Genomic DNA, 25,193 nt, shown 5'->3' with positions numbered 1-25,193 from the left:
AAATCTATTAAACTTACAAAATTAATCTATTTCATGATAAGAGATTATAGCTGTTGCCAACCCTTAGGATGCTACCAAGAATATTGAATTTCAATTCAATTTTATTGAATCCCATTGAGAATATGGAATTATTTCTCAATTGAAAACATTTTCTTTGTGCCAATGGGATAGGGGCTCTAGATGTAAAATATCCATTCAAAAGTTCTGAAATTCGACTTTTCAGATCTTTCCAGATTAAGCAAGATATTTATTTTCTGACCACAGAATCACCTCAATGTTGGCTTTGGGGACTGCATTTAACCAATTTGGGTGATGTGCCTGGAAGAAGCGTGGATTTCAGCCACCTGCTCTGCTTTCCTCCTTCTTGACATTTTAAACACAAATTGAGAAGAGTACATACTTAAGGAAACAGAATTTGCTTTTTAAAGTGACTCCAGAACTGGCCCATGTCTGGTGCATGTCACAGTTCCTGTGCCCACCCAAGTCTGTGCTGCTACCACCTACCCTTAATTCTGAATTGTGCGTTGTGGGGTTAAGAGGTCTGGCATACTCTGAACCATAACTTAAGGGGATGAGCCTGGGAAAAGGAGAACACAGAAGCTGCTCCACCCAGGAGAGAGCAGTCGCAGGCCCCACTCACCTACCCCTCAAAGAGACAGCACCTGTTGTCCCTCTTACTGTATTTGCTTCAAACTTCCTAAGTCCCCTAAATTAGGGTATGACACAGGCAACCCTGCTTCCCACTCAATACCAGGAAGAGGGATGTGCACTTTCTGCACTGCAGAGCAGTAACCTTCAGGCACCCTAACGTCTGCAGAGTTCTCCCACCTCTGCAGCCAGTAAGACAAGACAGACAAAGGTCTGTGAGCTCCCGCAAGGTAAGGCTTGCACTGTCCCCTCTAGACGCTCATTAGGCCACAGAACATAAGTGAATAGACTGTTTCTAAAATAATTTTATTTTAGGGATATGAATGCCACTTGAAGTCTTTGGCAAAGAAAAACATAAAGCGATTTAGTCTTTCTAAACCACCTAACATCCAAATGAGGGACGCAAGCTGTAGGTCTTGGGACTTTGTTCTGTGTTTATTCTCTTTATTGATGGCTTTTGGGAATGTCTGTTAAGTGGGGTAGACAGAAAACCAGCGGGTAGAGGGCTGGGCACACTTCTACCTTCGTCTCAAGCAGCACAAAGCAATCCATGTAACCTCAACATTTGTACCCCCATAATATTCTGAAATATAAACAACAGTGGGAGGAATATCTGATGAGATGTCATTTTGCTCAACAGACATTTACTGAAAATAATACTTGGAGTCTTGATAGTCCTGAGTTTTGCTTCTAATACTTACTCACTGTTTGCTTTAAAGTAAGTTACAAATCTCTCCAAGCCTTGGTTTCTTTCTTGGAAAATGAGTCTATACTACCCATGTAGCGGGCTGCCATGAGAATTGTTAATATCCACAAGGCTCTTTGCATGGTGGGGCTGACAGAGCAGGACCTGAGCCAATTAGGACAGGACAGAGAGGCACGTGCAGCGTTTTGTAAACTGCAGGTGCAACCAAGGGATCATGAAATCAATTTTGAGGCTTATGGCCATCATCCTGTCTTTTTATGAACTAGAATTGAACGGTTATAATAGAAAACACTAGAGCACAAAAGCACAGGGTAATGCTGTTTTGTGAAATTTTTGTTTCTGTGTGTGTTCATACGCCCATGTGGAATCACATTGCAAAGTTGGGCTGTGACTGCAATTCCTTCCCGCCAGCTAAAGCAGTTTCCAAGTCCCTAGCTGAGTGTGCAGAAGCTCAGGACCTGGAGTTGGGAATCTCCCTGCGTTCACTCCATCTGAATCCTGGTTCTGCTGCTTAGGTGGTTAAGTGTGGTTAAGCCCTGTGGGCCTCAGTTTTTACATCTGTTACATGAGGATGAAATAGAATTGCTGGGGGAATTAAGCAAGAGACGGTAGAAAAAGAAGCTAAAACATGTTAAGGGTTCCAAAAATGTTAGGATTATTACTACTTGTGTAACTTCTACGGGACTGCAACAAGCACCAGGACAACAGAAATGAGAGTGACAGCCTCTGTCTCCACACTGGCAGAAAGGAGCAAGGGATGTGGGCAGCTGCCTGTGTGGAGGACTGCAAGGTATTAGTGGGGCTCAGAGCAGCAGCCAGGTGCATGGGTTAGACCACAGTGGCCCAGAAGCCAGAAAACAGCAAAGCAAAGCAACAGTCTCACCTTTTGTCCCTTCTGAGAAAAACATTAGATTTCTTTCTTTATGTCTCTCCCTATTTTATGTTTGGGTTTTTTTACTGCTTCATTTTTTAAATTTACATAAATAACTTGCTTTAAAGAAAATGACGAAGGATCACAAAAACAGAAATGGAAATTAACGAGCAAAGTCTTCCAGAATGTGCTACCATTTTTACTTAAGGAGTAATAATACCTGAAGTCCTTGATAAGAAAGTTACTATTTATTGAGCATTTATTCCTAACAACCAGGCACAGAGCCACAGACATTTTTCATCCAATTAAACTTTCGCAATGAACCTATGAGGTAGGAATTACGAGACCTGGTTTAAAGATAAGGAAACCGAAGCTTTGGAGGCTAAGTGACTTCATCAAGATCACACACTTCCCCCAGGCAGCATGGAGATAAAAATGTGGGTCATACTGACACTCAGTGTCTGCTCTGAAAGAATCTATCCCAGGCTGCTGCCTGAGTGATTTCCTGGGACACTTTATGCATTGCACAGTCACTCTACACTATGATTCTTTTATCAAGCAACATTGCAACTGGGGACATAGAAATACTATAAAGTTAAAAAATAAAGGTTCTGTGTTTATAAGACTTGGTGACCTTAATCCACGTGCATGCAAAGCTTAGCACTATTCTGTAAATACTCTGTGGAGTATATACACAGAGCATGTGCTCAAAAGCAGGGTGGAAACTTATGGAACAGGACCAAAACCTGGTGATGTCAAGGTATATTTAGTCTTTGCTCAGATGTGCTTCCAAAACATTGCTGGAAGAGCCAAGAATCGTCTAACGTTACTTCTCTATTTAGAGTTCTTTTATGTACACAAGCACACAACCATTTCTTATTAAGGAGCATTAAAAGTAACGCAAGGCCCTCCACATCCTTTCATCCAAGGATATGAAAGTACTTTACAGACACGCCCATTACCTCTACAAAATCTCATTTGGCCCATTTTTGAGATGTGTACAACTTGGGAATATAAACTCTCATTACCTACTATAATCACTAGGTCATGCTTCTAATTGTCAGAGGGAATTCTACATGTTGAAAATCTCTTCTTTCTTTTGTTCCTGAAATGGGTATCTTTAATTGTTAAAACCTGGTGGTAAAAGACATACAGCTTAAAATGTATCACTTTAACCATCTTAGAGACCCTTCAATGGTATGAAGAAGATTCCCATTGCTTCCTGGTCATCATGACCATCCATCACAGGACTTTTTTCATGTTAATGAACTGAAGCCCTGAACCTATCAAACAATGTTAACTCCTCATCCCCACCTTCCCTCAGCCCCTGGTGAACAGCCCTCTACTTTCTGTCTGTGTAAATTGGACAACTCTTCATATTAATGCATCACCTCCCTGCATAAGATCATTTACTAACAGCTAGATTCTAGAAGTTTCCCCAAAGTATCTAAAACCACCTTCATTCTCACAGCTCTGTACATTCCCATAAAGTTCTCAATGGAGATAATCATCCTTGAAAAGGTAGCTTTATTTCCTATGGCAAAATTCCATCAAGACACTTAAAATCTGTGTTTCTCTACAGAAACCCCTTGAGTGCTAAACAATTTATCATTTTGTTCTCAGAATTATGTGGTTATCAGTGGATAAAACTGTGGCACCTGGGGAGATCTGAGTCCAGAAATCCATCTGGGTAAGTTATTATTAAATCAAATACACACATGAAAACAAATAAATGAACAAGGCAACCCTGGTATCTGCTAAAAATATGTTCTAGTGGGGGGGAAGATGAATCCTTTCATTCCAAAAAAAAAAAAAAAAAAAAAGCAATAAAATAAAAGCAATTAAACGTAGCCGCCCTTATAAAAGAAGCACACGATGACACCCTGACTTACATACCTGAGGAATGATGGACATTTTCTTCCTTAAATCGTGAAGTCCAATCTCAGTTGTCAAGATCTTATCAATCCAAATTTTCCCTTCAGGTTCTGACAATCTAAAAAGGGCTGCAATGAGGGAACTTTTTCCAGCTCCTGTTCTTCCTACAATGCCAACCTACAGAGAAATACAGAAGGGGAGGATTAAAAAACAGCAGTAAGCAACAAACTCAGGAGGAAAACCTCCGATTTTTGACAATGAGTGACGTCTAAAAGAGTTTCTTGACCTCAGCACTGCTGCTGTTGTGGGCCGGGTAATTCTCCGTAGTGAGGGGCTACATTCCGTGCATTATGGGGTGTGTGCCACATCCCTGCGCTCTACGTACTTCACGCCAGTAGCACAACCCCCCCTGCCCCCCGCAAATAGTGCCAACTAAAAATGTCACTGAAAAATGTGTTCTGAGGGCAAAAATGCCCAATAGTGCAGATACAACAGGCCAAAGAAGAGTTAAAAAATGACAGAATCAACCTACTGCCAGTTAATAGCCAGCACTACATGGCTGATGAGGAGGCAGCTTTTAAAGGAGCTTTACTTCTAGGGCCTGGGTATTTTGAACTTTGAGAACTTCTCAGATCATTTCACAGGGATCATTTAACAATTCAAATCGGAAGTGTCATACTTAAGTTTTCCTTTTCCCAGACTTGTATCATTTCAGATGAATTAGCCTTTGGCAGACAAACCTTGAATATTAAATACCTCGTTATGTTCTGTCTCAAAAGGAAACAAACATCTTAAAATTCTCAAATGCAAGTCTCAGTGCCTTAAACGTAACCAGTAGCCAAAATATACACAATGAGATTAACAATAACAACATAAATAACATTGGCTGTTTATTATGGGGCCTTTCATCTGAGCAGTTCAAAAGGCGTTTTACAAACCAATTAATACTTACGATTGCCCCCTTGGGAAACATTTATGTCAAGTATCATTTCCCTTATTAAAGTTAAAGCAGAAAGAAAAGGAAGTCCCCTAACAATAAGATCAAAGAATCAATATAACACAGGTAAAAAGGTGGTTGGGAATGAACCTGCACTGCAGAAACCTGCTTGCAGAAGTGAGCATTTAGACCCACCTGCACGACTGGCCTTTCTACCGAGGACCTTCCTTCCTCAACTGCAAATTCCCTGGCAGGAGCTTCCCAAGGGATGGCCGTTGTTCATAAGTGTTATATTTAAACAAAATGAGTTTAATATGAACATATTGTAATCTGTTTTCACTTACTATTTCAGAAAAAAATATTTATTTTAATGGCCACAAAATAGTGCAGTACACATAATCATTTACTTAACAAATCCCCCGTTTGTGGGTGTTCAGGCTGTCTCTAATATTTTGCTATTATAAATAACACCATGTTAAATAGCCTTGAGGCTAGATCTTTGTAAACAACCTTAATTATTTCCTTAAGATAAATTCTTAGATGTGAAATTGCTGAGAAACAGGTACGAACATTTTCAAAGGAGGCTATTAAGTCCTGCCAAACTACCCTCCAGAAACATGATACCAGTTTCCACTTCTACTTGTTTCCCTACATATTCACCAACCTGGGTGTTAGTACTTTGTTTTAACTAACACAAGTTTGATGCTAGAAAGGGAAACAGTTTCCCCGTTACTAAGAGTACTCCTGGCTTGCTGCCTATTACATCTTCTCTCTGGGATCCCTACACATTCAATTTTTAGAATAAATGTCAAAGGATGGCCCTGTGCCTGGTGTCCTCTAAAAAATGGTACCAGTTACCCTTTCCAACCTCAGCTCCATGACTCTACTTCCTTGGGGTAACTGGGTGCTATGAGGACTGACCATGAAAATGTATGCTGCCTATCTAGAAGGATATACTCCTGTGACATCTACAGTTGTCTAACTCTTCACCCCATGGGACCGTGGCATCGTCCCGTAGCTCACGGAGATCTCCACGTGAAGGCCTTTCACATGCACCTCTACCTGCCGAATTCCTAACCACATATTACAAAGTCTGGTATAAATGCCTAATTCGGTGACAGTGCACCACCTGTTCCCTCATGTGGGTATCTCCCAGCTCTGATGGGCAGCATGTCACTTTTTTCTAAGCATCCATAAAACTGGAGACCTCCTTCTGTGTGGAGCAGCAGTTATATATGACTTTGTTTTTACTGCTGGGCTGCATGTGTGGAGGGCAGGGTCTATACTAGATTCACTTTTATATTATTCGTATCACTTATGATGTCTTTGTGAACAATAAAGAGTTTTATAGAGTTGAAGATTTGATTCAGTCTGGAAAATTTAACAGGAAATCTACTACCATACTGTTCAGATACACAATAAACTAAAGAAAAGACAGGTGTGGCAGAAGAATCTCCTAACCACAAAAAGACTACAAGTGGCCCACCACTTGTTTTCCTGGGGGCTACAATTTATGTATGATAAGGGGTGAAGTTCACTGAATGCCCCCATGATAATGACAGCTGGCTTTGATCAAACATTTGTTTGTATTGGTCATTATGCAGGACGTTTTACACCTGGCCTTGTTCAAGTTACATAACAACCCCAGAGGTTTCTCATTTTGCAAAAGAGAAAATTGCGGTTTAGTGAGATTAATTAACTTGTCTGAAGTAACTCAGTCTGTAAGCAGTAGAAAAGTACTCAAACGCAGGCCTATCTACCTCTCACCTCTCCTGCTGACAGCCTCCCTATCACGCAGATGGGCACCTGCTCCCTGTCCAGCTGGAAGGAGGATGGAGGTGGGGGCAGTGTGCAGGTGCGGTTGCATGAACTATCCTATCATACTGGTCCCACCACCAGGCATTTAAAGTATGCTGTGGATGCAGAGAAGGACAATGTGGTATGTGAGACAAGAACCCCATAGATCTGAGCAAGGAGGGTACCTGTCTTCAGGGGAATCAGTTGTCAAAAGGAAGAACTGACATGCTAAACAGAAACCAAGAGAGAAATCTGTAGCTACGTGGGGCATAGGGTAGCCAGAGAGACCTAAAGCCCTGTTTGGGGCAGCGAGGCTAACTGTGAACCTGTCTGGCAGTGACAGGAACTCAAAATCATCGCTGTGCTGCGCCGGCATGGGGTGATGCATGACCTCAACCTCAGGCTGTCCAAGGAAACTTCTTGGAAACCGTGATTATCCATCATCAAAATTTGCTTATGGGAGAGAGATGACTTTACAAGAGGACCTTGTTCAATGGCGATTCTGACTCAAGAGGGCTTGGTGGGCCTGAGAATCTGCATTTCCAGCAAGGTCCCCCAGAGATGGGCACTGCTGGTTTGGGCCCCACAGTTGCAGCAGCCAGGATGGATGAGCGGGCAGAGCCAGTGGGACCTTCTGGGCTCGGGGGGTGTGGGTGGTGGATGCTGAGAAAACATTATGTAAAAAAGGAGAAATGCAAGAGACTAATATATTTTGCACATTATAGGAAGGTCTAGCACACATCTGTAAAAATGTATTATCCAAGTAAAAGCTCTGAGGAAGAAAAAAAAAAATAACAAACCAAAATTAATCTACTGCTAGAGCTGGAAAAGGCTTTAAAATGGCCCAGTACTCTCTAAAATGATCAAATCGACCACAAAATCATCTAAATGAATATGCACCTAGTGTTTAGACTCTAACCTGGAAGGCCACGGTGGTATTTACCTCATTCTGGTTCTTTATTTTTTCTTGCTATTTCATCCATGAATTAGAAACCTGCTTAGTACTGATTACATTTTCCTATTTACTATAATATCCAGGAATCTGAGCAGAGGAGAGGAAGGAAAGAGAATAAAGCCTCATTTCTGCTGTGTTGACACATCCCCAAGTCCTCGCCCGTAACAGTGCCTCTCTCTGAATGGGGTCTGACACCAAGCGGCCTGTAGGAAATGCTGCGACAGGCGTGGAGGAGATGCAACCCGGTACACGCAGGCAGAGGGAAAGCATTTCAGGATGACACTGCCTGGATACAATGTCTAAGTACATACGTGGAGCTAACGGACAGACTGCAAGTGAACAAGACACGAAAGTCAAGTTGTTATAGTTACTGTCATTCAGTCTTCACATTTAATTTACTTTAACGCCCTTTAGATCTCAAGTAAATACATGATTTGGGGGTTTTAAGATCAAACAATGATATAAACCTGCAGTTAGAGGTTATGTTTTCTAAGTTGTCTAACTGAGTTCTCTACATAATTCATACTTTATGGCTTCTAGGATGTGTGCAGATTAACAGAATTAAACTGACAGTGTTCAATCTAATACAAACATTGTGAGTAAGCAGACATCCCTTCTGGTGCTGTCAGGAACAGAATTTGAAAGACACTGCTTTCACCAAGTGCTGTAATTAGTGCTGTCCACGCTGCAGTCCTCACCTTCTTCAGACTCACAGGGAAACCATGGAAATAATTAGGTGCTTCCCTGGGCCAAGCAACTCACTAAAGCTATTCCCTGAGCACCATTTAGGCATGAAGTTGTACACTTACTGTTTCCATGGCATAAGGGTTATGGCCAGAGTCCATTAAATGGGTCTGTGGTGGAAACAGTTGCAAAGAGCACATTTACCACTTCCACCTATGTAACGGGCTGTCTGCAATAGCTGTGTATGCACATGTTTTTGTTACTGGTCACTGGGGCGTGGACAGGGTTGCTGCAGCAGCTAGCAGAAATAAATAATCTGCAGTGGAAGGGAAGCAGTTAGCAGAAATAAATGGTCTGCAGTGGAAGTGTAGGAGTTAGCAGAAATAAATAGTCTGCAGTGGAAAGGTAGGACCTAGCAGAAATAAATAGTCTGCAGTGGAAGGGTAGGAGTTAGCAGAAATAAATAGTCTGCAGTGGAAGGGTAGGACCTAGCAGAAAAAAATAGTCTGCAGTGGAAGGGTAGGAGCTAGCAGAAATAAATAGTCTGCAGTGGAAGGGTAGGAGCTAGCAGAAATAAATAGTCTGCAGTGGAAGGGTAGGAGTTAGCAGAAATAAATAGTCTACAGTGTTAGGGTAGGAGCTAGCAGAAATAAATAGGCTGCAGTGGAAGGGTAGGACCTAGCAGAAATAAATAGTCTACAGTGTTAGGATAGGAGCTAGCAGAAATAAATAGTCTGCAGTGGAAGGGTAGGAGTTAGCAGAAATAAATAGTCTACAGTGTTAGGGTAGGAGCTAGCAGAAATAAATAGTCTGCAGTGGAAGGGTAGGAGTTAGCAGAAATAAATAGTCTACAGTGTTAGGGTAGGAGCTAGCAGAAATAAATAGTCTGCAGTGGAAGGGTAGGAGTTAGCAGAAATAAATAGTCTGCAGTGGAAGGGTAGGAGCTAGCAGAAATAAATAGTCTGCAGTGGAAGGGCAGGACCTAGCAGAAATAAATAGTCTATACAGTGTTAGGGTAGGAGTTAGCAGAAATAAATAGTCTACAGTGGAAGGGTAGGAGTTAGCAGAAATAAATAGTCTGCAGTGGAAGGGTAGGAGTTAGCAGAAATAAATAGTCTGCAGTGGAAGGGTAGGGCCTAGCAGAAATAAACAGTCTGCAGTGGAAGGGTAGGAGTTAGCAGAAATAAATAGTCTGCAGTGGAAGGGAAGGAGTTAGCAGAAATAAACAGTCTGCAGTGGAAGGGTAGGAGTTAGCAGAAATAAATAGTCTGCAGTGGAAGGGTAGGACCTAGCAGAAATAAATAGTCTGCAGTGGAAGGGTAGGACCTAGCAGAAATAAATAGTCTACAGTGTTAGGGTAGGAGTTAGCAGAAATAAATAGTCTACAGTGGAAGGGTAGGAGTTAGCAGAAATAAATAGTCTGCAGTGGAAGGGTAGGAGTTAGCAGAAATAAATAGTCTGCAGTGGAAGGGTAGGGCCTAGCAGAAATAAATAGTCTGCAGTGGAAGGGTAGGAGTTAGCAGAAATAAATAGTCTGCAGTGGAAGGGTAGGACCTAGCAGAAATAAATAGTCTGCAGTGGAAGGGTAGGAGCTAGCAGAAATAAATAGTCTGCAGTGGAAGGGTAGGAGTTAGCAGAAATAAACAGTCTGCAGTGGAAGGGTAGGAGTTAGCAGAAATAAATAGTCTGCAGTGGAAGGGTAGGAGTTAGCAGAAATAAACAGTCTGCAGTGGAAGGGTAGGAGTTAGCAGAAATAAATAGTCTGCAGTGGAAGGGAAGGAGTTAGCAGAAATAAACAGTCTGCAGTGGAAGGGTAGGAGTTAGCAGAAATAAATAGTCTGCAGTGGAAGGGTAGGACCTAGCAGAAATAAATAGTCTGCAGTGGAAGGGTAGGACCTAGCAGAAATAAATAGTCTGCAGTGGAAGGGTAGGAGTTAGCAGAAATAATCAGTCTGCAGTGGAAGGGTAGGAGTTAGCAGAAATAAATAGTCTGCAGTGGAAGGGTAGGAGTTAGCAGAAATAAATAGTCTGCAGTGGAAGGGTAGGAGTTAGCAGAAATAAATAGTCTGCAGTGGAAGGGGAGGTGAACAAAAGGGGAGTGTAGGTTAAAGTCAGACGAGAAAGACTAAGTGACTAAGTAACGGGCCAAGGATGGAGGAGGAGAAGGGCTAGAATGGAAGCTGCTGCAATGCAGAAGAGACAGACTTGGGAAATACAACGAAGAAAGGGTTGATACAACTAGACATGGCAGTGTTAGGGATGAGGAGCCAGGACTGACCTCTCGGGCATACCATGAATAGCTGTCAGATGCAGTATTGTGGGTCAGGACAAATTCTAGCCCTGGAGTCCAGGGGACACTAACCACCAGCTCACAGCATGAATAAAGAAATTATGGCACCCACATTCCACGGTCATTAGCCAGGACAGATTTATTTACATTATCACTAATCTAATTTGCATCTCCAGAAGAACAGAAAATCCCCCTGATGTGCCCATAAGAAAGCAAACGAGCAGATATGGTCCTGAATTTTAGCTGACGTGTTAAAGAGGCAAGATGGTTGAAACGAACCTTTTCCTGTGATTTGATGAGGGCTGTCAGGTGCTTGAGTACCACAGGCCCGTCTAAACTGTACATGAAGTTAACATTATCAAAGATGATCGTGCCTTCATGGGGCCAGGATGCGGGCGGGCGTTTCTGGGTTTCCCAAGGTGCTTCTTTTTCAAGATTTGTATATTCAATAACCCTTTCTACAGAAATCATCTGAAAGAGATAGGGCACCCATATAGGTTAGTAATGGATGGTCTCGTTTATGAATGTTAAGAGACTGTCAATGAAATGGTCACCTTTTGTACCCAGCTGGTTAAGAAAAACTCAGGTCTTTACATCCCAAAGGAGAGGAGGAGGAGACTGCTTAAGACTTAATTTATTCTCACTGTATTACACGCTCACATACAGCTACTTCTCTCAACATTACATTAAAACTAAAAGCATTACAGAAATGAATGTTTGGATTTCATTTATCCACTTTTCACATCTGAATAAAAGGCAAAGACTTTGTGAAAGAAAGACATACTTACAGCCACCGATCAAAATCTTTTGTTATAGAAAGGCCACCTGCTATATACACCAGTCAATTTGGGACTGGGTGCGGTGGCTCACACCTATAATCCTAGCCCTCTGGGAGGCTGAGGTGAGAGGATCGCTTAAGCTCAGGAGTTTAAGAACAGCCTGAGCAAGGAGAGTCTGTCTCCACTAAAAATAGAAAAATAAGCCAAGTGTGGTGGCCTGTTCCTGTAGTCCCAGCTACTTGGGAGGCTGGGTCAGGAGGATCGCTTGAGCTCAGGAATCTGAGGTTGCTGTGACCTGTGATGATCACACTGTACTCTACTTGGGGTGATAGAATGAGACTCCATCTCAAATAAACAAATACATAAATTGGAAGGTCAGCAAACCTTACTATAACCTTCTGCTCTATGAGAAAAGTAAACTACAAAGATTTCAGTTTCATTGTTCTTCTCCCTTTACAAATATTTAAAGTGCTGATGACGCCGTCCTACACAGCCATAACCTGATGCCTAGGACTAGAACACTCCAAAATGGGGCTTGCCCTACCAGGACAGCCTCCTGCCTTCCGTTCATCACTTAAGAGAATAAAAGATAAAACTGGGAGGGAGCTTGTTTACTAATTAAACAAACAACCTCAAAATACTGAATTCCACTTTTACCAGGAATGAGGAAATACCCCTTAAGAGACAAAAATAAAAAGCCTCTAAGAAATTAGCTCATATCCTCTCTAGAATTTCAGAACCTCCCTCCTACAGAGACATTTATTACATTTGAGGACAGCTTGTGAGGAATATGAAACCTGCTGACATAGCACACACAAGGCTGAGAAGAAGATGTATATATTTTATGTTACATTAACTTTAAACAGATGGAGGAAGGATCTTAAAGAACTGTTAGCTACGATCTAAAAATACCAATTTAATATATTACATAGGAATCGCTTTTATGCATTCAGCAGCAAAGAGACTTGAAAGGGCTAAGAATCTTAAGATAAACGTTACCATATTCTCAAGTTCAGCGCTTTGTCTAACACCCCACTGGAACATCCCCGTGAGGGTGAGGGCATAGGACAACACCAAGCCAACCTGCCCAGCATCCAAAGCTAAAGGAAGAAGAAAGGAAAAAAAGTCAGCCTCATTCCAAGCCTGAGCCTGCTCCCTCCAACACACCACCCAGAGGGTCCCACCATAATGATTGGTCCCGCCAATACTTTGCATATAATGAGAGTAAGAATTATACTTTTACTTTCTGTTGGTTTAAATCATGATGCAATGAAAAAATAGCAATTGTAAATTCAGAAAGATTATTGAGCTTACGAATGCCAATTAAGATAAAAGTACACTTACAATAACAGTATAAGATACACGAAGACTAATGTCATTATTCAGACAATCGTCATTATGGTTTCAAAGACTGTGATGTAATTCCACATTCTACCCAATGCAACCACAGCTGGAAACCACTAAAAACAAGGCAATAGGTCCTAAGAGCCAATTATTTTTACGATTAAAATGCTACTCTCATTGTTCCATCATTAAATATGGTAATTCAGTGTTATTACTATGGAAGAGTTGGGGACGGGGAATTCATGCCACGCACAACAGCACCTGTGTTATCTGGTACCCTGTGCTGGTAATGATAATGCCCTTTCTTGCTGAGACTCTTTCTCAACCTAATGCACCAGGTAACTACAACCAACAGATCTAAGTAATCCAAAAGGTAAATCTCAAAGCCCTAAGATGGACAAAATACTTAACAGCAAACAATTCCCAGCCACCACCAGAAATGCTCAGAATATGATTTGAGCATAGTTCAATCCACTCAGAGAAAGATGAAATTAACTCAGCAAGATCCAAATGACTCTTTTAAATGGGTCACACTGCTGAATCATAGCCAAACTGAAAAACAATAAATATGCTGCAGTAGAGCCAAACAGTATATTCACATAATACCAGACAAAGTGGCTACAGGTGGGTGAATTTAATAACTGTGAACCCAGCTATAGTCTATGTGTGGTGTGATCACACCACACACAGTTATTCACATGTACTTACTTTTTGCCAGAAGCAGACAGCCAAAGGCAAGAGCGATCACAAAAATGGTACAGATGGCATCCAAACGCACGGCGAACCATCGGGATGTTGTCAGAAATAAGAACCAAGCCTCTGAATTTGTGAACCATAATAAGCAGGATGAATAAATACAAAAACCACGTTAACTGCACTGAACATAAGGGAGTATTCTACTCCATTGAGCTACAGAGTAGGACAGCAAAGTTGCACACCCAAGCACACGGCAGATTCCAGAGAGCTGAGCGATACAAAGGCGATGCACGGCACATGGAGGACAGTGCCGTGCTCTGAGGAAAGATGCATTTGATGTGCAACACGGAGGCTGTACACCCAAACAGGATCGTGAGAAGCAACACGGCAACGCTCTCATAAGTGCATCTCTTCAAGGTCCTGGGCATTACTGTGAAGTTCACCCACTCACAGAGCTGACTGCTCCCAATTCTCCAACTGCAAAGAGTTTAGCTTCCAATTTACTTTCACCACCTTCTGTCCATACTAAAGGGCCCTGCACACAGAAGAAACTGCTTAGGGGCGAAATCTAAATAACTACCTCATTAACAGGTCTGCATGTGATTTTAAAGTGTCATGTCATCACCAAAATACAATAAATATTGAATTAAAAAGATGGGCCAGAGATTTGTAGATTTAGAAAAAATTCCCAAGTTTCCAAAAGGAAAAAAGCCTTTACAAGTGCCAAGAATAATGGACATTAAGTGGGTGGCAGATCTGACCATTGGGGTGTTGATTTCCTCTGCCACCTGTATGCTCCAAAGTAAAGATTTTCAACCAGAGTTCCATGGCACAGTGGTGTGCTATAAGAGGCTCATAGGTGTGCAGTGAAAATTTCTAAAGATCGTTAATTAAATTATGTTTGAAAGAAGTTCAAAGCACAATAAATATATTCCTTTTTTAACTCTATTTTTGGATGAACATAATTTAAGTGTGCTGCAGAAGTTTAACTTAGAGGTTCAAACGTTCTGTGAGATACAAAAGGTTGAAAAACACTGCTCTAAAGCAAGGCTCAACAAACTATAGCCGATGGGCTGTCACCTGCTATTATAAGTAAAGTTTTATTAGAACACAGCCATGGCCACATGCTGGTGTATCATCTATGCCTGTTTTGGTGCTACAACAGCAACGGTGAATAGCTGTAACACAGACGACATTGCACACACAGGTTAAAACATGTACCAGGTGGCATTTTGCAAGAAAGGTTTGCTGACTCCCTGTCAGGAAGAGACCGAAAGCGACAGGGGGCAGTGATGGCAGGACCACACGAGCCAGTCAGCAGGAAGGAAGCAGGAGAGCACAGGTGCTGGCCTATGAAAGCATGTGCAGAAATGGTACCTGAGTGTAAATCCTGATGTGCATCAAACAGCTCCTGAAGCCTCTCTTCAGCTTTGTATGCCCGAATGATCCAGAGCCCCTGGAGAGAAGACGATAGGTGGGAAAACACCGGACTCCGTGCTGCAGAAGGAGACAGACAAGAGAGAAAACAGAACGAGCTCAGTGAGGCCTCCAAGCTCTGCGGTATACTTCCTGCCACGGCTTCCTAGGGTTTTGTGTTTTGAGAAAAATGTTCCCAGGGGCCTGGAGGGAACCTTGACTGTCTAACCTCAAACTCATCATCAAACCACATTGCACTTTTAGGACCTGGAAATGAAAGTCTCTGTTAGATTGTTGTTCAAATTCGGATCTAGTTATAATTCTCTTTTTGATGACTGATCCTTCAAGGTCCTCCCCTCCATATTCTTACCTGACATCTCTTAGGGCACAAATAATTCCTCAATGATTTTCGAGCCAGTAGCATTTTTAAAAATAATTGTTAGAGTACTCACCATATTGAATTCTAATTAGCCGTTCATGTGTCTGTCCCCATCTTAGGTGATTAATTCCTAAGGGGCTGGGATGCAGCCGTTGCAGCCCAGTAACTAGAATAGCACCTGGCACGGGCAGTGCTCGGTAAGTGAGCTGAACGGACAAGTGGTCACCTCCCTGCATCCAAGGGACTCTGGTGTGCACACTTGTTCAAGAAGTCCCATAAGATCACCTACACCTGCCATGGCACTGCTTTTGTGCTCTCAGGACCTGCCCAGTCAAGACACCTTTGAATGGTGCAGACTTCAGCTCCACGAACCAACAGATGTTTTTATAACCGCCTTGCTGAAAACTTGTCCTGATGTTTGCAGGTGACTGTGGCAAATGCCATCTGTGGCATCAGTGGCTTCAACGACCTCATAGAATTAAGAAGGCTCTTTTATGTAACTCTGTTTTGGCTGACGCCTGATGTCCCATGCTTGGTCATTTGTTTTGAGCACACTGTTTTAGGACCACCTGGCGTACATCCCTCTTGTGGATCAGGGAGATGTGCAGGGCTGGGATGGGCCCTGAGGTGTCAGTCTCCACCATGACAGAGGGTATATCCCAAGGAAGGGCCACACTGGGAGCAGCTGACCCAGCATATCGTCTTTAACATTCTCACCCAGGTGAGTAACTGGGGATGTGAGTAGGAAATGCTGATGTGTCACTTTGTGCGACTCTCAGAGAAGACTGATTAGCAAACCACTGAGGATTTGGGAGAAGGGAAGATTATCTTATAGGAGGCTGTTTATGTTTGATAAAGTAACAGAGGGGAATGAGAAGACCAGGGGAAAACCTCCAACTTATTAGCTTAGTCCGGCCCCTGGGTGCGACACTGGGTCAGTGTGGATGTGCTCACTGTGCACACGTTCGCGGGCGCTGGAGTCCGGAGAAACAGCTTCATCATACCCAGTACCACAAACAAGGAGAAGGCCAGCAGCCACGCAGGACATCCTGGGCTTCCAAGACGGTGGGAAGCCCCGGGGTGAGGAACAAGCCTGTGCTGTGGGCCCACTGACCATCTCCCCTCCTTGGGGCTCTTCCATCAGTAGGATGTCTGACCTGGGAGACTAATTCTGTCCTATGACACTGCTTTAAGAAACAGGACCTTCCCTGAGTGCAAATTCACCACCAGGACACAACCTGACATTTCCCTTGTATCCAATTCAGCCGCTCTAGAGTGGCTCTGCATGCCCGGCTGCATGCTGGTGGTCTTCCTGCGGCACCCACACCACCCTCTCTCTGCAGTTCACTCAGTAACCGTTTCTTTCTTTCTTTCTTTTTTAAGACAGTCTCACTTTGTTCCCCTGGTAGACTGCCATGGCATCGTAGCTCACAGCAACCCTCAACTTTTGGGCTCAAGTGATTCTCTTGAAGAAGGTGTCCACCACAATGTTGGGCTACTTTTAGAGACGGGATCTTCTCTAGCTCAGGCTTGTCTTGAACTCCTGAGCTCAGGTAATCCGCCCACCTCAGCCTCCCAGAGTGCTAAGATTACAGGCGTGAACCATCCCACCTGGCCTCAGTAATGGTTTCTTACTAGTTACTTTAGCTTCGACTTTGCACTTCTGAGACGGCAGGAACGCAGTGAAAGGCCTGATCTCATGCTCCCAACAAGAAAGCCCGCGAGCTCTGCACAGGCCTTTAATTCACACATCACAGCAGATACTCCACCCTGCTCTGGACTTAGAAACAGTGTGCTTCCAGGGACAACCCCAGAAAACTCCAGGCCCCATCACCTGTACCAAGAGTCAGCTCCAAACAGCTCTGGAAACTCACTAGAACTATGTTCTCACTCCCAGCAGGGCAGTTTCATGCCATAAACACTTTTATCACAGACAATGCAACTGTGAAAGGAGATGTGAGGATCATCAGGCAGAGTTCTTGAAGGAAGTTCTACAGCTTGGCTATTGTCACTTGTTTTCCTTATCAGGAGACTCAAGTCGCCACTGTTATCTCTGGCTAAGTTTCAGGGCAGGGTCAGCTGGGATTACAGGTGCCTGCCACAATGCCCTACTATTTTTTGTTGTTGTTGCAGTTTGGCCAGTGCTGGGTTTGAACCTGCCACCCTTGGTATATAGGGCTGGCACCCTACCCACTGAGCCACACGCATCGCCCAAATAAGAACTATGCTTTTATTTTGTTTGTTTATTTTGTGAGACAGAGTCTCATTATGTCGCCCTTGGTAGAGTGCCGTGGTGTCATAGCTCAGAGCAACCTCAAACACTTGGGCTTAAGCAATTCTCTTACCTCAGCCTCCCAAGTAGCTGGGACTACAGGCGCCCACCACAATGCCTGGCGCCATAACCACTGTGCTATGGGTGCCTGGTTAAGATTTCTTAAATGAGGTTGGCACCCTGACTTAACACCTATAACTGTGGTGCTTCGGAAGGCCAGAACAGGAAGATCACTTGAGCTCAATACTTTGAGGTTACATGGTTGGTTATAATCATGCCACTGTACTCCAGCCTGGGTGACAGAGCAAGCCCCTGTGTCCTTAAAAAAAAAAATAAAAGATTCCTTAAATGTCTATGGTTCTTTTTCTTTTTTTTTTCCATTTTTTCTTGCCAGGGTCGGGATTGAACCCTCCACCTCCAGTATATGGGGCTGGCGCCCTACTCCTTAAGCCACAGGCACCAACCAACTGTCTATGATTCTATAGGTAGCTCGGCAGCAAGGCTTCAGTAGGCGTTTAAAGCACCAGGATAAGGTAGGATTGCGACTTCTCCCCATAGTGATCAGACATCTTTCTCTTTGTTGGTCACTCCAGTAGTGGATCAAAGAGGCATGATCAACTGCAGCTTGGAAACACAGAGGAATTGTTACTCATGGCAGCAGCCCCCGACCTTTTTGGCACCAGGAGCTGGTTTCATGGAAGACAAGTTTTCCATGGACAAGGGGAGGGTGAAGGGTAAAGAGGGGGACGGTTTTGGTATGAGTCTGCACGCAACTGATTTATTATAGTCTCTGTGCCGTCAAACGTCTCTGTAGTGATAACCTGAATTGGCTGGCACTGCCCAGTGCTAGCCTCAGCTCCGCCTCAGATCAGGCATGAGACTCTCACCGTGAACGCACAACCTATACCCCGGGTGTATGTACACTCTACAGTAGGGTTCCTGCTCCCCTGAGAATCCAATGCTGCTGCCGATCTGATGAAGGCAGAGCTCAGGCAGCGATGTGAGTGGTGGGGAGCGGCTGTGAATATAGACAAAGCTTTGCCTGCTCCTCAGCTGCTCACCTGCCGCTGGGTGCCCCAGTCCCTAACAGGCAGTGAACTAGTACTGGTCTGCAGCCCAGGGGTGGGGATCACAGATTTAAGGTACAAATATACCACCCAGAAGGATACAACAGAGTTCTAATTAACTGGCCACCAAATTTGGCTACCTGGGGACATGGAAAGGGTAATATCCACATTGAAGTTATTGTTATAGCAACCAGGGTGCAGGAACATGTTCCACAGGAACCACGACAAAGTTGTTAGAATTTCCAGATCGAAATGTTCTCAAGGGCTGGGCACGGTGGCTCACACCTGTAATCCCAGCACTCTGGGAGGCTGAGGCAGGTGGATAGCTTGGGCTCATGAGTTTGAGACCAGTCTGAGCAAAAGCGAGACCCTGTCTCTACTAAAAATAGAAAAAATGACGCAAGAGCATCGCTTGAGCCCAAGAGTTAGAGGTTGCTGCGAGCTATGATGCCACAGTACTATACCCAGGCGACAGCTTGAACTATCTCAAAAAAGAAAAAAAAAATATTCTCAAGCTTTAGATGTGCTAGGATTCAAGAGAGGAACTCTTACACTGCTTCTGGAAAAAAGCCTTAATGCATGGGAAGTGGCCCTTTTACACACAAAAATCTACACCAAGGTGCTCCTTCTGGACCCTTCCTTGAATGCACCCTCCTTTCTAAAATGACTGAAGAACTCATTTCATGAGTGATCCTGAACAATAAGATGTCTGTTGACTTGTTTACATAGGAAACAGGCTGGTACCAACAGAACACATGAAGGAAGGTTTCCCAGCAACCCTGATCAGTTTGCTCCACCTTCCCTATAACACATCAGGTCATCAGAGGGGATCTCGCTATTTCCCCTTCCTGCTGGAAGACCTCACAAACCAAACCCAACGGAAGTTTAGCTAGCTCCCATGAGGACTGGAAAAATTTTTTCTGAAACTGCCACTACTCTCCTTTATGTAGACGCCTATAATAAATACTTCTTCAGAGTTTATTGGAGAAAAAGAAACAAATCCATGCCACAGCAATAAACTTATTTCCCACAAAGTAGATACTGAAAGAACCACGGGACTAAATATGTTTCCTTTCATGGCTTGGCTTCCAGAAACCTGAGCAGGTATTCATTTGCAGTAATTGTCCACAAGTTTTCTGATACAAGCATCTTCCTTCTTTACTTTTTGGCTCTTGTCCTCTCTGGTTTTTTATTTTTTGTTTTTTTCAGTTTGGGGCCAGGGCTGAGTTTGAACCCACCACCTCCAGCATATGGGGCTGGCGCCCTACTCCTTTGAGCTATAGGCACCGCCCTGTTATTTATTTATTTATTTATTTAAATAACAATTCTACTCTCCTCATGATTTTTTTGTTTCGGTAATAATATGTTAATGTGGGCTTCATAATGAGATGAACTGTAGATAATTTCATCCTCTGTGATTACATGTGGAATAGAGTGATTAATCATAAAATGTTTTCCCCATTATCCAGAAACTAGGAGGTCAAATAGAGTAACAGACTAAATGCAATGCAAACTCACCTCTCTCTGAAGGAGATGAACAGCCTGTGGGATGGAGGGTGACTTCAGAATGTAAAATTCCACCAAGTACCACTGATAATAAAGGGGAACAGATAACAACAACCCTTTCCTAGTCAAAACATTTAATGACTGCAATTAATTAGCCATTTTTTCAGTGCACAAAAGTAATATATTTCCCAAATACAGTAGAACCTCTGTAAGTTGACTACCCAAGAGACTATAACAAACTGGTCAACATACAGAGGTGGTTAACATAAGGAGCTAGGCCTGCTGGACTGATACGCACATGTGGTCAACTTAAGGAGGTGGTTGATGTACGGAGGTTGTCAGCTATGGAGGTTCTTGTGTATATTGCTTCTGAAATAAGTGTACTTCTGACCCTTCATTTCCTGTCTGTAAACATTTTTTTCCTTTTCTAGCACCTTCAAGGACAGCAACCTATCTTGATCATTTCCCTTTAGTTCCAATATAATGAAGTACTCTATTTCTCTGAAAAAATGCTGTCAAGTGCCTGCTTTGTGTAAAGAAGGATGCCATGAACAAAACACCTCCCCAGTGTTCACATTACTCTCCTTCATACGCCCTTCACTCCTTCTTAGCTCTAAACTGTAAAGTTGCACCTGGCATGCCCCAGGGGCCACACTGACTCATGGGAGCCAAAATACTCAATTAGCTACTATCAGAGAAATTTTGGAAGATAGAGCCTGCAGAATTTCAGGGGGATCTTTCTAATGATGGCATGAATGGAAGCCAGCTGGCATTGCCACCAACCTAAGAATCTCCATACTCACTTGCAGATTCCAGGCGTTTGACATCTCTTGATGTTTCTAAGAAATACTGCCGAAGAAAAATGAAAGCGATGCCAAGAGGAACCAAAGGTATTGCCATCCAAGGAATCACGGCCACAGACATGGCAATCACACCAACCATTTGAAGAAATATCTGAAATCGCAAAAGTAGACACAGGACCTCCTCATCAAGAATTCTTTCCAAAAATACCTTAACAAGTTGTTTTGTTAGAATTATGCTGTCTTCCTCGAAAGATGTTGAATAGCAAGGAATGCTGTTCCATCTGAAGAAATAGCCAAAGTATAAGTGGTCCTGAAGATATTTATCACATGTGTGCCATGTACAAACACTATGATAAGAATTTTTTTTTTTTTTGCAGTTTTTGGCTGGGGCTGGGTTTGAACCTGCCACCTCTGGCATATGGGGCCGGAGCCCTACTCCTTTGAGCCACAGGCGCCACCCTATGATAAGAACTTTTTAGGGATCATTTCTGTGGAGGCACTAGCCCCATACTTAATGGGCAAGAAAGCTGAGACTCCCAGCAGGACTTGAATCTCTCATGAGGTAGTAGATGCTACCAGGGAAATAAGTGAGCAGGTATCACAGATGAGGAGTCTACAAGCCTCAGCAATATGTAGGAGGAAGACGTGGCTCATTGCAAATTCAGTGCTCAAAAGAGAAGGCAATAATTTAAGTCTTCACCATTGGAGATGGGGAGACCTTGATCTTGATTTCTACCTGCTGTTAACACTGACCAAGGAACGTGTATCTAGATGTATATTAAAGATACTACATGTACCAACTCATTTCAACCTCACAACCCCCCTATGCAGTAGTATTATTATCTCATTTCACATATGGAGAGGCTGAGACACACGGGGAGGAAAAGTAACTTGGAGATCACACAGCATTAGTGACGGAGCTGGGGAGTCCCCATTTCTGGCCATTAGATTTAAGCAAGCGCCTAGTATATGGCCAAACTTTGGTTGTCAGGGTAAAACTTCTCATTTTTTCAGGAAAAACTTTGGACACCTTTGGGTATATAAATTGTCTTCAATTTTTCCACTAAAAACCCACACTTAAGGAATTACGGAGTCTACCAATAAGCTCAATAAGGAAAAGAGAAATGTGATGAAACAAACTTTTTATATTCCTCAGAAACCTGAAGAAGAGTTTTGATAACAAGAAACAACTAACAGGCTCGGCCCCTGTAACTCAGTGGCTAGGGCGCCGGCCGCATACACGGAGGTTGGCAAGTTCGAACCCGGCTGGGCCTGCCAAACAACGACAACCGTAACAAAAAAACAGCCAGGCGTTGTGGCGAGTGACTGTAGTCCCTGCTACTTGGGAGGCTGAGGCAAGAGAATTGCTTAAGTCCAAGAGTTTGAGGTTGTTGTGAGCTTTGACGCCACGGCACTCTACCAAGGGCTACAATAAGACTCTAAAATAAATAAAATGAAATAAAAAATAAAGAAACAACTTACAATGTCTAAAAGGGTTTCTATCTAAATTTTTATCATGTGCATATACATTGCATTTTCTACCACTGGGATAAATATTTGAAATGTTTATTTCAAAGCCACATGATGGTAACAGTAGCAAATAACATTTATCAAGTGTTTCTTGAGTGTAAGGCACTGTGGAATGGCTCTATGAATATTCACTTAATCATCTTATCCTACCAGATGATGTTTTCTTGGGAAATTGCCTTAGTTTGAAAGATTAAAACACCCAAAAAAAGGCAAGCAGAAAAGAAACCCAAGTCACTGGACTTAAGTAACCCTCTCTATGAGGAAAAACATGATATAATGATCTATGGCTCCAGCGATAGGAATGCAACTTAAGCTGGTGTCAACTTGCTGTGAAAGCACAATGCTCACTTCTTGAAAATAGAGGGAATGGTAGGACCATTTGGATTTATACGATGTGATCCAAGGACCCCAAGTTTACAATTTTACATAAAAATACATGACGTCAGTGGAAAGCACTGCTATGAAGATAAGGCAGGAATGTATAAACACTTATTAGAGGGTTCTAAAAAGGACTTATGACATCATTTCACGGGCTGGTTTAACAGACTATCAGAAAGAGCAGCATACATAATCACTGGCTGGGGGAATCACAGGTAGCTTCCCTGGGGGAACACAGGCCATTCTGTGTTCTCCGTGGCATTAACACCTACCCCCTCAGCCCAGTGCCCTGTCCACTGGCCTCTCCCATAAGGTGACCAGGCCCAGATTCCTAGCAAATTAGGGAATAACAGCCTGCTCAGCTCAAAAAGGAGAGGTGATCATCACAAAGGTCTTCAAATTCTTGCAAATAGATCATACTGACATATGTGGATTTAAGAATTACTGTTTGAATTTGTAAAGTTTCATAAAAAGTCTAAGCCTAGAAAGCAAAATAACTTAGGAAAAAAGAGCTAAATTTAATTTTAATAAATATATAAAACATCAGGACAAAAAATAAGGCTGAATACTATACATGTTTAATATCTATATTTGAATGGTGATAAAAACATAAAAACTATTCTTCTAGAATTATCTAATAATATCATAACCCAATATTATGAATTGGAACATAATCTTTTCACAAATGTAGTTTTAAATAGGTCTTGTTTGCCTGTTTGGAATTTAATGGCCAAACCTACAGTCCAATAGGAATTTTTTGCCATCTACCCACAATTTTCTTTAGATCCAATTCTGTGAAATTCTCTTCCTGCTTGTCTTTGTGAACTTTCTGCCAAAGAATATGTTTTCTATAAACAGCAATCAAAATGTTATTTTAATTTTATGCTAATCAATATGCCATCCATACTTTAGACTGAATCCATTCCTAACTTGAACCCTCTCTCTCCCTCATCCTTGAACTAGGCAGAAAGTGAAAAATGTATTTAATCATGAGCCCCCTTAATCAGATGGTACTTTTATTATTTGTCTATGGTATTAAAACATAACAACAGAATCATTAAGACTTCTAACCCTTTGGAGGAACTGGTAAGTTTTTAATTCTGATGTTACTCAGATTCTTAGGAATTATGTTCCAGGTTTTGATAAGTACAAATCATCCAGATTGCTTTAAACCATTATTGACTTTGCAAAATAGATGTCTTAAGAATGAGAAACAAAATAGGATTCTTGTCCCAGCAAGAAAGCACAAGATTTTCTTTTGATTAAGAGAAGACAAAAATTGATGCCCAGGTTTTGATAAGTAAGCTATTTACTGATGTGGGTGTAGAAGAGATTCTTCTACCTATTTATTCTGGAAACACATGAGATAAAAAAAAATTACCTTGATATGAAATGACTATCATAACAGACTGTGCTGCCGGTTAATACAGGATCCTGTGGAGGCATTAACATTCCTAACAGACTGTGACTATAAAAACCTCTAAAAGTATTAAGAAAGAAGCAATGTGTATCAATCCTTCTCATTACCTTTAATTGTATGATAGAATGAATAGAAGCAAATGGAAAATATGGAAGGCTCTTCTGTGTAAGCACGTAAGCCTTCAAACTCACAGCATCAGCACTTATTTCCCAGATGCAAGTTGCATCCTAACAAGACACCTTGTAAGACTCAAGGAAGTCAGAGGTCAAGTCTGGATTCCAGGTCTATTGTCTTCATAGGACCCACGTCAGGAGATCTCTCCTTTATCACCTGTTTCCTTTGACCTCACACAACTCCGTTAACTGTTGAATTAGAACTGTATAGTGTTGGTATTAATTTATTTGTATGAAGACATCTACACAGAAGTTCTCTAAGGTCAAGCTTTCCTAACATTGTCCTTTCCTTGTAGACTAATCAGTCCTTTCAGCCCTCATTTGGATGATGTGATCCTCTCACATGCACACCATCTCTGGGACCTGCGTTATTTTTCAGTTAGCGATTAATCCTGCATCACAGACAGCTAACTGCACTGAAGAGTCAAGAGTGTTTGGGTTACAATCTGGTTAGAAGACAATAGGAAGCATCAGGGGAGAGTGGTACGCCGCTTCCTCCCTCTGCGGTCAGAACACCTCAGTGAGAAACAGCTTCCTTTCCACCTGTTCTCAGCGTCGTGGATTGTGGGCTATGAGGCAGCAAGGCCCCCACAGCCTGAGGAGACGTTCAACGACCCCCAACTGCTTCTCCTCCTTGAACAAAAACATTCTTTTCTTCTCTGCCAGA

General features: G+C 42.5%; 1 protein-coding gene across 4 annotated transcripts in view; it reads right to left on the bottom strand.

Annotated features, from left to right (window-relative positions):
- ABCC4 (ATP binding cassette subfamily C member 4) overlaps window positions 1–25,193 on the bottom strand; it is a 242,767-nt gene that overhangs the window by 48,436 nt on the left and 169,138 nt on the right. For 3 of the 4 annotated variants that reach the window (XM_053564121.1, XM_053564118.1, XM_053564119.1), the window contains exons 21-27: window positions 21,026–21,176; window positions 20,235–20,306; window positions 14,960–15,079; window positions 13,595–13,705; window positions 12,542–12,642; window positions 11,043–11,234; window positions 4,122–4,277 (exon numbers count right to left, since the gene is read on the bottom strand). In XM_053564121.1, the coding sequence (XP_053420096.1) occupies window positions 4,122–4,277; window positions 11,043–11,234; window positions 12,542–12,642; window positions 13,595–13,705; window positions 14,960–15,079; window positions 20,235–20,306; window positions 21,026–21,176 (903 nt within the window). The remainder of the gene's footprint in view (window positions 1–4,121; window positions 4,278–11,042; window positions 11,235–12,541; window positions 12,643–13,594; window positions 13,706–14,959; window positions 15,080–20,234; window positions 20,307–21,025; window positions 21,177–25,193) is intronic. The other variant, XM_053564120.1, reaches the window with a different exon arrangement.

Source organism: Nycticebus coucang, chromosome 15 (assembly GCF_027406575.1).
Source record: "Nycticebus coucang isolate mNycCou1 chromosome 15, mNycCou1.pri, whole genome shotgun sequence".
Classification (NCBI taxonomy): Eukaryota; Metazoa; Chordata; class Mammalia; order Primates; family Lorisidae; genus Nycticebus; species Nycticebus coucang.
This window is presented reverse-complemented; position numbering and strand designations above follow the sequence as displayed.